Consider the following 11928-nt stretch of genomic DNA (forward strand, 5'->3'; position numbering starts at 1 on the left):
TAAAAATTATTAAAAAATACTTTATAAGATAATTATTGTAGAATGCATGTGAGGATCTAAGAGGTGGGGAGTGTGGGAGCAGAGGGGTGAGAATGAGTGGGTGGGGTTTAATCATTGGGTCACACAATCTGATGGATAGAGGGAGGAGTGGGTAAAGGAAATGGGAAAAAATCCAGTGTGAAAAACAATGCATACAAACTTTGTAAATAAACCAGTATAAAAGAAAAAAATTATTTAAATGAAAAACAACAACACCCTAAAACAAAAAATCCACTGCACTACTTAACCATTAGAAGTTTAGTTTTTCAATCTGTACATAGAGACTGGAGTCTCTGAGTGGTGCAAGTGGTAAAAACACCCAGCTATTACGTAAAAGACCAGAAGTTTGAGTCCACCCAGTGGTGTCTTGAAAGAAATAGCCAGTGAGCTGCCTTTTAAAAGCCACAGTCATTGAAAACTGTAGGGTCTCAGACAATGTTTGGCTCATAAATATGTGCTGGATGAAAGAAGAAAGTGTCCCTTTCCAGAGGTGATCTCCACATGCCTACATGCCTCTTGCAAAGAATCTCCTTCATCCCTCTCCAGAAGAGAACAGGAAACACAAGAAGCGCCTGGTGCAGAGCCTGAATTCCTATTTCATGGATGTGACATGTCCAGGATGCTATAAAATCACCACGGTCTTTTTCTATACACAAAGAGTAGTTTTGTGTGTTTACTGCTCCACTGTCCTCTGTCAGCTTACAGGAGGAAAAGCAAGGCTTACAGAAGGATGCTCTTTCAGACAGAAGCAGCATTAAGGGGGGAAAAAAATCAAGATGAATGGAAATAATCTCAATAAACAGAATTTTGGATAAAAGAAAAGAATAAAGTTTCATAAATGTTATTAGCAATCCACAATTCCTTTTGTAAATTGTAAAATGCAACCAACTGTCTATTGTAACAGGGAGAACAGATATTGAATCCATTTTAAAAAAAGAAGGCTGAGAACTACACAGCTCAGAAGTGACCTCCTGTACTTTATAACATGTTTTGGTTGCTCAGTAACTTCCATTATGTTTCATTTTTACCAGACATCATAAACGTGTTGAGTGCTTCTTAGGTTCCTGGCTTCTGAATCTTGTGAGCAACCTGGTGGAGAGTAGCGTTTGGGGATTCTCAGATGGAAGAATCACCTCAGCTGAGATAAACAGCCAAGGTCATTGCTTCCTTAATAGTGCATTTAGAAAACAATATTCTCACAAACAACACTTTTTCTTCTTGGCCAATATTGTCCAGATTCTGTCTCCTCAGACTGGCCTATCTGGGGACCACTTCCTGCAACTCCTGGGAGGCAGGGAGAAGCCTTGGGGGAGACGGAGTGAATTTCTTGATCCCTTCAGAATTCCCAGGGCTTTCATGATACTTGGGAATGTCAGATAAACACACTCCCCTTCGGCCACTCGCATTCAGTCAATATCTTTTTCTTTCTAAACACTTCAAATGCATAGAAGGCACACAGGGTGAGGGTACACAAGTGAGTTAGGACCCTCAGGTCTGGTACTCCTTCTCCCTCCAGGCTTTACCTGGGCCCAAGATTGAGTGCTAGAAAAACACCTACTGCACTATTGCATTCATGTCTGCTTACTTCTGTGTATTCCCCAGGGAGTTTCAGGTCCTTAATGGCAAGGCCATCTCTATCATTTCTGTACCTTCCCTACCTACAGCAGTCCCTGACACAATAGATCCTTAAGAAAGTCTGTCAGGATAGATGAACGATGGATGAATGAGTGGATGCGTGAAGCCTTGTCATCCCAGAAGGCCATGGACCTGGACACACTCTTCTTGTTCATTCTTGGTATCCAGTGCTTGGCTTTCCCTGAGGCAGTGACTGGCCTTTGCGGCCGGCACCTTACAAAGTGTCGTGTTGCAGGTCTGCATGCAGCTATGTCTCTGGCATGAGCTCGCATCCATGGCTGCAATTTGTGAGTGCTGGAGCCTTTTAATTAAATGGAATGGAATTGAATCTGTGAGGTTGTTATCACTGATACTGTTTTCTGCTCACGGCTTGGGCTCCAAGGGAATCCACGGGAGGCATGGGAGTGAGGTGCTCCCTGCTCCTTCAAGACCTGCTCCCCACCATCACCGCAGATGGTGTCAGACTGGGCTGTGATTATGGGCACATGGCTGATGCCAGAGGTTCGAAGTTGCTTCCTGTGCACCCCCCTGCCCCCCACCTGTGGGCTGGGCACCAGGGATAGGTGGATAGACAGTGCTCTCTCCCCAGGAGGCAGCTGGAGCTGCATTAGCTCGTTTTTCTGAGGGGAACCTTGCCAAGCCAGAGCGAGCTTTCATTTGCCTAAGTTTGCATTAATAATTAATCCAACCTAGTTTTACACAAAACATGACGTAAAATGATTAGCTTTTCTTGAGCTGGTCCCAGAAGAGGGTTATCAGGAGCCCAAGTATGGACAACTTATGCAAGGGCGCACGGGCAGCTCTGAATTTTGTTTTGTTTTATTCTTTTTCCAATTCAAAGTCCTTCTATGGCTCAGAAAGGGGCTTCGATTGTCAGCTAAGATTTTCTGAAGTCCAAGGTAGCATTTTTTAAAAAAAATAACAAAAAACAAACCAATAATACCTTCTTGTTTTAATTTGGGCTCATAATTTGATGTTCCCAATATTCCTGATTTCTCATACAACCTCCAGCCTCCTCTATCCGATTATTCCCAAGTTACCTTAACCCACTGCCCTTCATTATTCAACTCATGTTTCCTCATGCACGTTTCTGTGAGTTAAACTCTTGTTCATCCTTCAAGGTTGAGCCTCTTTTAGGAAAGCTTTTTTGATTTCCCCCAACAAGGATCATCCTCTTTCTTCTGCCCTAGATAGCTGCACTCTGAACACTACCACAGGCTGTCATATACTCTCATGTTATATATCATCTTCAAGAGAGAGTGTAAGTTTCTAGCGGCCGGAAAGCAGACTTTACTAATGGAACTGCTTCCATTGCAGTTGGCCACTGGTGGCTCTCACCAACAAAAGAGAGGTCGCATTCACTGTTCTTCTCTGAATTGGATTAAAAGTCTTGTTGATGAATTTTGCTAACAGCAGCATTAGCTACTCAGTTACTTGTTTCTTTTTTGACCTTTTTTTCACCCCTTCTTCATCTTAACAGTTGTTAAATCTTGTCATTTTTTTCCTCAGAAGCATGTGCTGAATCCAGCCTTGCTTCTCAGTTCTTTGTTGGAACAGCAGTCCTCAGAATATCTCCCACGGGTGAGAGAATGGCTTCTTGCAGTCCCCATGTGTGGAGTCTCCCACTATCCTAAACCTTGGTCCACATTTCTCACACAGATCCTGTTCTTCTGCTTAGAAAGTTTACTTCTGCCTAAGGGCAACACCCCAGCTCCTCAACCAGGCACTCATGACCTCAAAGCATATGTTCCTGCGGCTTCTCCAATCTCGTATCACAGCACTGCCCACTGCACTAGTGTCCTCCTCAGCATCCTGTCACCGCCCACATATGCTGTACTCTTCCAATCTATCTATCTATCTATCTATCTATCTATCTATCTATCTATCTATCTATTATCTATCATCTATCTATCTATCTATCTATCTATCTATCTATCTATCATTTATCATCTTCTCCAGAAGACTCTGTCAATTCCCTTTTCACTTCTCAAGCCTCAACCCAGTCCTCAAGGCCTAACTCAAAAGTCACCTCCTCTGTGCAGCCTACCTTGCTTTCCTCTTGCAGAATTAAAGTCCTTTTGTTTGTTCCAACAATGTATTGCTCCTACCTAGATGATGCCAGTGACTGTCTTGTGCAGCATACCTTTACTCAGATGCCTACCCATTGAGTACTGCCTTAGAATTGGATCCCTTTGAAAGCAGGAACAGTTTATTATTCTTCAAATATCCAGTACAATAGATGGCCCACACCACGTACTCACTGAATTATTAAGTAATAAATTAACTGAAATATTAAATATTGAAAAAGTTGGGAATTAGAGAAGCCCAACTTAAGATTTATTGTGGAGGTGGGTATTAACTATTGCTATTGTCATTGTTTTAGTTGCCATTGTTTTTTACCCATAAGATACCACACATAACCCTCAAACATATATCCCAGGTTCTCAGGCAAGTTCAGATGGCAAATATTCTGTGGTACTGTACTCACCACATTTACAGTTCTCCGATACCAATATTTAGTATTTAAATAAAGCCTTTGGTCTTCTTAATCCTGGACTAGGATGTTATCAGTTGCAAAGGATGCCCTGCAGGGGAAGAAGCTCAGCCTCTGCTTTTGGGGATCTAATGAACATGAACTAGTCTGTAGCAGTGTGTCTGGCAGTGATGTGTGTGATCATAAAGTTAGTCAACAACAGGCGCCTCGCCGTAATAGAGCCGTAGCTGCATTCTCCTTGTCAAGAGGAACCTTTAAAACAAGAGGATGAAATAATTCTGTTTAGAGAAGCACTGCCAAGGTGCAGTTTGTAGAGCAAAGTGGACGGAAAGTATCTGTTTTATTTGCTGGTTGGCCTGAGCATCATTTCACCAGAACCACTTTTTTCTTTTCTTTTGCTCCTCATCCAATCCCAACTGCCTTCCCTTTACTTTCTAATAAATCTCTTTTTGTTTCTCTTGACGCTTTCCTGCTAGCCTGTCAGGAACTCTGTAGAAAAGAGTATATTTCTGTCAAGAGTTCCATGTGAAGTGTTCACTGTCTTTTGAACGCTGGAGGCAGCACAGGCGGAGTATGGGGACACGTTTGTCCCTAAGCCTGTTTACTTCGTTTCTGGTAAGCAGGCAGCAGCTGCTCACCTGCTGCTTCAACTGCAGACAGGCAGGGAGTACCCACAGCCCTGCTTGGCTCCCAAAGGCTGCCCCAGGAAGGCTCCATGTGGGAAATATGGTCATTCTCCTCTTGTGCCTTGTGCAATGTACAGCTTCTGAAAATCCACTGGAAGATCAGCTGTGAATTGGATCAGAGTGGAAATAACAACAAGACTGTACCTGATGCTGCAATATTTCCTGAGCATGCATTGCTTTATTTGAATGTCAGAAGAACCCAATGCCCTTGACTCTTATAGATGAGAATACTGTCACTCAGAGGCATGGCCAGTTTCCCTAAGTGTGACTGTATGTACATTAATTGTTGGTATGTACCACTAAGGGAGTGGTAGTGGCCTAGTGGCAAGAAGCTGCGCTGTAATCCCCAAGGTACGACAATACCTCCTGTGCGATTAACTGCCTCTGAAAACCCGCTGGAGGGTCAGCTATGGGTTGGTTCTGACTCGGCAGTACATAATATAACACCTCACATGCGTGATTAAGTAGGAACCAACTCATAGATGACTCTCTAGCTCATTTTCAGAGGCAGTAAATCACATATGAGGAAATTTCCCATCTTTCTCTGATGGAGCAGGTGATAGATTTTAGCTGTGTGTCTTTGGGTTGGCCTTGTAAGCCTTTACTATAAGGGCACTGGAGCTCGACTATATATTTCTTGTTGTTAGGTGTCATTGAGTTGACTATGACTCATAGCAAACCTATAAACAATGATTTCTGTCACTTCCAAATCCACTGTTGAATTCAACGTGTCAACTCATTTTGTTGAGAGTCTTCCTCTCTTTCACTGACCTAACCTTTCTAGCATTGTGTCTTTTTCCAAAGACTTCCTCTCCTGACAACACATCCACAGTACGTGAGGCAAAGTTTCACCAGTCTGGCCTCTAAGGGAGCATCCAGGTTGCAGTTCCTCCAAGACAGACTTGCTTGTTCTTCAGGCAGTCCATTCGGTACTCTTTTCCAACACCACAACTCAAAGACATTGATGTGTGCGTGTCTGTGCATATATACTGTTGTTGTGTACTGCAGAGTTGGAACTGACCCATAGCTGACTCTCTGGTGGGTTTTCAAAGGCAGTTAATTGCACGGGAGAAGATTGCCCATCTTTTTCCTGTGGAGCAGCTGGTGGCCTCCAACTGCATGACTTCAGAATTTCAGCACAGCTTCTTGCCACTAGGCCACCAGAACTCTCTGTATATGTAGTTGTCCTTATGTCCAGAGTACTGAGAAGTGACTATGTCAGTCTAGAGACAAAGGTGCGCCTGACCCAGGCCATGGTTTAGCAATTATTTGCTATGCTTTGGAGAGCTGGATAATAACTAAGGATGACAGAAGAATTGATGCCTTTGAGTTGTGGTGCTGGAGAAGAGTCTTGAGCATACCATGGAACCCCAAGAAAGCTAGCAGGTCTGTCTTGGAGAGAGTTTCTCCTTGGAGGCAAAAATTTTGAAGCTCTGTCTCACATATTTTCAACATGTGGCCAGGAGGGATCGATACTTGGAGAGGACACCATGCTCAGAAAGCTGGAGAAACAGCACAGGAGAGGAAGACCCCAGATGAGATGGATGGATACGTAACTAGGGCAATGGATGTAGGAGGGGTAGATGTGTGTCGGAGTCAGTGAGATTGGCTCAGGACAGAATAAACTTCAGAGCAGTTGTTCATAGGGTTGCTATGAGTTGCAGATGATTTGACGACATACAACAACAACACGTACCCATTGTTGCTATGGAAACAACAACTAGTGACCATCCAGTGGATTTTCAGACTATAAATTGTATAGAAGGAGATTGTTCATCTTTCTTCTGTGGAACAGTTGGTGGATTTAAACCGTATATCTTTGGATTGGTTACATTTCTCCTTACCACTAGGCCACCAGAGCTCCTCCCTAATATATATAAGCACACACACACACACACACACACACACACACACACACACACGTACATCTCTATCTCTCGATGTGGCATCAAGATTAGGAGGAGACACATCAGAACCTGCATTATACCAATGATACAACCTTGCTTGCTGAAGCTGAGGAAGACCTGAAGTGTTTGCTGCAGAATGTCAAGGACTGCAGTCTTCAACACAGATTGCATCTCATCATCAAGAAAAGAAAGATTCTCACTTCTAAGCCAATTGGCAACATCATGATAGAGAAGGGATTGCAATTGTTAACAGCTTCATTTGCTTGGATCCACGATCTCTTAGCACCAGCAGTCAGGAAATCAAAAGATGAGTTAGTTGCATTGGCAAAGTTTGCTTTCAGAGAACTCTCTAGAGTGCTGAAGAATATCAGTTTTGAGATTAATATGCATCTGATCCAGGCCATGGTCTTCTCAATTACTTGCTATGCGTTAGAAAAGGTGACAATGACTAAAGATGACAGACAAATGAATGCCTTTGAGTTATGGTGCTGGAGAAGAGTATTGAACATACCACAGACTGTCAAGAGAAAAATAGGTCTATCTTGAAGAAGGTGTAACCAGATTGCTCCTTGGAGGCAAGGATGCTGAAGCTCCATCTCACATATTTAGGGCATGTGGTCAGAGGGACTAGTACCTGGAGAAGGACATCAAGCTCAGAAGGGTGGAGGTACAGCACAGGAGAGGAAGGCCCCAGATGAGATGGATTGACACAGTAACCAGGGTAATGAGGGTAGGTGTGTCAGAAACAAGAGTCAGAGTTACTGTTCATAAGGTCACTATGAGTCAGAGTCGGCGAGACTGACTCAGAACAGGGTAGTCTTCAGAGCTATTGTACATAGGGTCACTATGAGTCACAGGCAACTCGACAACACATAACAACAACATACCTATCTACATAAAAATATATGAGAGAAAGAGAAAAAAGAGAGAGGGGTTTCAAGGGCTACCCAATTGTAGAGGCTGGCCAGTCCCAAATCTGTGGGTCAGGCATTATGCTGGAGACTTCTAACTTTCATGTTTGCAGGAGTTGAAAAACTCCAAGTTGGTTTATTCAGTGTCTTCTTGCTGGCTCATAGATCTGCATGATTTGGTGAACCCAAAATGTGAAGTATCAGGTATTTACATGGGTGCAGGGTTGAAAATAGGAGAGATTGGCCAGAATATTCACATGTTAGATTCAGGCCACTCTCCCAAAAAAGTGTTCCCTTCTAGATGACAAAATGGAAGAGAATCACATAATACTAAGAATCATGGTTTGTTTGGCCAATTAATGCAGAACATTAATTGTTATCTACTACCAATAAAAAATTTAAAAAAAGCTGTTTCCTTTCAAGTTCAACAGGGTCTGTGAATATCCCTGCTCTTTGTGAATGATCGTGGTCTTCATCTTCTTCTGCTTCTACCTGCCCTTTATGTCCTCTGCTTGGTTTCTGGGGACCATACCACAGTGCTGACTGTTGATTACTTTTGGAGATTCTGTGATTTTTGTACAAAACACAAACCCCCCAGGAAGCTAAGTTAATCATTTTTAGAACTGCTTTTCTATTTGATTCCCTTGTAACCAGGTTTTCATGAGTGGAATATAGACCTCTTTATTCCCTTGTAGTATGTCATCGATTCTAGTGAAGAAACGATATTCTTGGAGACTCCTTTCCATACAGAATTTATGGTCTTACCCAATCCTCAAATGCATTTTTTACCTGTTATTTGTTGTTATGTACCATGCAGTTGGAACCAACTCCTATCTGACCCTGTAGCAGATTTTCAGAGGCAGTAAATCACACAGGAAAAGAATGCCCATCTTTCTTCCCATGGGGCAGCTGGCAGATTTGAACCACACACCTTTGTGTTGGCAGTGTAACTCCTTACCACTCAGCCATGAGAGCTTCTTATTCCTTACCTGTTGTTGTTATGATGTTATGTGCCATCAAGTCGAAACTGACTCCTGGTTGACTCTCCAGCTGGCTTTCAGAGACAGTAATCTCACAGGAGATAGATGATCCTTCTTCCACATTCCTTACTGAGAGCTTCCTAGTTTCAATGAAAAGAAAAATATTCTATCTTGTTATTCAAGCCATAAACCAAGACTTCATTCTTTCTGCCATTCTCTTTGATATTCTAATACACATGAATTATGCCAGTTTCACCCCACCCCCAACATCTTCTATCTCTCTACTTATCCAAGCTCAATCTCCACCACCCTAGGCTGAGAAATCAAATCTCTTATCTGTATGACTTGACTAACTTCCTGTTTTCTCCAAGCAAACTTTTGTTGCAACCTTAAACGTCCTCCACACTATAGCTTGAACAATCTTTTAAAAGCGCTGAGTAGAACTTACAACATTTCAGCTACAATACGTTCTGTTGCTTATCAGATAAGCAGTACACTGTTTAGAAGGCAGTTGAGTCAAGAACTATACAGGATATGAGACAAAAGCAAAGTCGGGAGGCGCAAGACTGTAGCTACAGTGTGCTCAACAGCCGCTTTGTGGTTGGTGAGTGGATGGATGGCTTTCTGCTAAAAGGTGGCAAATTGAGCAGAGAACTTCAATTGGCAAGCTTATCATCTTTAGACCCCAGTGTGCTCCCTTTGAAGTACTGGAAGGGGCTCAACCGCCCGCTACCTGTGGTGAGTGAAGCAGGTGTTTAGAGCTGGCTCTTGATCTCTAAGAAATTGGGATACTCATTAATGTTGAAAACCCAGGTATTGTCTCAATTTAATCTATTATTCATTCTATCTGCTCCTTGGTTACTCTTACTTCACAGACATGATAATAATAGGGAGTTGTGCTGCTAGTTCACAGGCGGCCCCTCTTGGGCAGTTTTAATTCAGCAGCACACCTCATATAATATACAGCTTCAGAAATTCAGGGATCTGCAATGAGCCAGTTCCAAGTGGACAGCAATGATTTTTTAAAAAATATACACATACTTTGTATATATTGATACAGAGAGATAGAGATATAATATGAAGAAATACATAAAGTATGAGTAGATATTCCCTATTGAGAATCATGACAATATGGTTTTATTTCAGCCCATTTTATAGAGGCAAAACCTGTTATTGTTGTTGTTACGTGTTTTCTTTCAAGTATGACTCCTAGCGACCCTATAAACAATAGCTCTGAACCCTGTCCTATCCTGTGCCATCCTCATCATTTCTGACATACTTGAACCCATTACTGCAGTCACTGTCTCAATCCATCCCATAAGAGTGTTGTTTCTTTTTTATGGGGGGAGGGTGTGTGTGTCTTTGTCTCTTTAGTTGCCCTTTCACCTTTCTTAATATGAGATCCCTTTCTAAGGAATCCCTCTCCTAGCAACATGTCCAAAGTATGTGAGATGAACCTTCACCATACTTGACTCTAGGGACCCTCTGGTTGCACCTTTTCCAAGACTTACCTGTCTATTCGTTTGGAAGACCATGGAGTATTTAATACTCTTCTCTCACGCCACAGCTCAAAGGCATTGCATTTTCTTCTGCCATCCTTATCCATTATTCTCAAATACAAAACAAATGATTGAAAAGACTATGACCTGAAACAGGTACACCTTAATCTTCAAACTGACTCATTATTCATTCCTCAGTGGTTTGGAGAAGCCCCTGGCAGAAGACTTTCCCAATGCAATATGTCTTTTGATTTGACTGCTGGCGCCAAGGGTGTTGATTGTGGAACCAAGTAAGATGAATTCTTTGGCACTTTTAATCTTTTCTCCATCCATCATATTGTTTCCTAATGGCCCAGGGTTGGGGATTTTTGTCTTCTTGATGTTGACATGTAATTGATACTGAAAGCTACAGTCTTCTGTAGGAACTATTTGAAGTCCACCTCACTATCAGTAAGCAAGATTATGCCATCTGCATCATGTAAGTTGTTGATGAGTTTTCCTCCAATTTTGAAGCTACATTCTTTTTCATAAAGTTCAGCTTCTCAAATGATTTGTCAAGCATACAGATTGAATAGGTATAGAGAAAAATTAGAACCCTAATCCACACCTTTCTTGATTTTATACCATGTGGTGTTTCCTTCCTCTGTTCCCACAACGACTAGATATAGGTTTTGTGTGAGCATGACTAGAGATTCTGGGATTCCCATTTCTTAATGTTAATCATGATTTTTTATGATCCACTCAGTGAAATGCCTTTGTAGAGTCAATAAGACACAAATATACTTTTTCATTTTTTTTTTAAATTTTCTGCTTTCTGCCAAGATCCTGCTGATATCAGCACTGATATATCTGATGCCATGGCCTCTTCTAAACCCAGCTTGAACCGAGGCAGTTCTTTATCAAGGTGCTGTTCTAGTCATTTTTGGATGACCTTCAGCAATATTTTCTTTGAATGAGAAATTAATATTATTTGATAATTTCCACTTTCTATTGGAACACTTTACTTGGGAATGGGAGCAAATATGGATCTCTTCCAGTCTGTTGGCCAGGTAGGTAGCTGTCTTCCAAATTTCTTGGGACAGACTGTTGAGCACATCCAACGCTGTTTAGTAAATTTCATGTGATAACACAGAAAACAGAGCGTATGAAATCCTAACTGTCATCCCTTGGGCTCCAAGATATGCAACCAACTTTCCATGCTAAATTGTTGTCATTGTTTGAAGTCTGACTCATAAAGACTATATACAAAATAAGAAGAAATGCTGTGGCAATTCCTTGTTGGCCATAGGATTCATTCATTGAATGGTGTTTAGAGTGAGATTTATAAGCCTTTCTTTCTAGATTGACTTAACCTACAAGCACCACTGAAATTCATTCAGCATCATAGGAACACATAGGCCTCTGCTGACAAATGTGTAAGGTCTGTACTGGAGGGGCATTGACTGGAGTCTTCAACGTCAAAGTTGAAAATCTACTTACAAATAATGTGAATTTTTCTGGGCCCATTTTCTCATAATTATGGAGATTAAGTAAGAAAATGTATTTAAGAATTTAGCAGAATACTTGGCTTATAGCAATTCATGATGGGATAATGTTACTTCTTTTCATCAATAAAGAAGACTCACTGTGTGCCAGCCCCATTGTACATTCCGTTCCCTGAGGTCGTGGGCTGTAATGAATTAAACTCTGCCCCACCCTCTTTTCCTCATGGGCTTCTCAGGAGCCTGTGCTGAGCACGCGGAGACCTTTCCCTCCCCCCTAGGCTTGTGAAAGCTGC

At 42.0% G+C, this 11928-nt stretch overlaps 1 protein-coding gene across 1 annotated transcript; it reads left to right on the plus strand.

Moving 5' to 3' along the window:
* Positions 1-548: 548 nt before the first annotated feature.
* On the plus strand, positions 549-797 carry LOC102862697 (40S ribosomal protein S27-like). Its single transcript, XM_006890696.1, has one exon. It carries the CDS (start codon positions 549-551, stop codon positions 795-797), a length of 249 nt encoding a protein of 82 aa, XP_006890758.1.
* The last annotated feature ends 11131 nt before the right edge of the window (positions 798-11928 follow it).

Source organism: Elephantulus edwardii, unplaced genomic scaffold, assembly GCF_000299155.1.
Source record: "Elephantulus edwardii isolate Elephantulus edwardi_28Jun2011 unplaced genomic scaffold, EleEdw1.0 scaffold00092, whole genome shotgun sequence".
In the NCBI taxonomy this organism is placed as follows: Eukaryota; Metazoa; Chordata; class Mammalia; order Macroscelidea; family Macroscelididae; genus Elephantulus; species Elephantulus edwardii.

Bases quoted from the DNA above. Each gene is read 5' to 3' on its own strand.
- LOC102862697 (XM_006890696.1), top strand. From the start codon at position 549: ATGCCTCTTGCAAAGAATCTCCTTCATCCCTCTCCAGAAGAGAACAGG.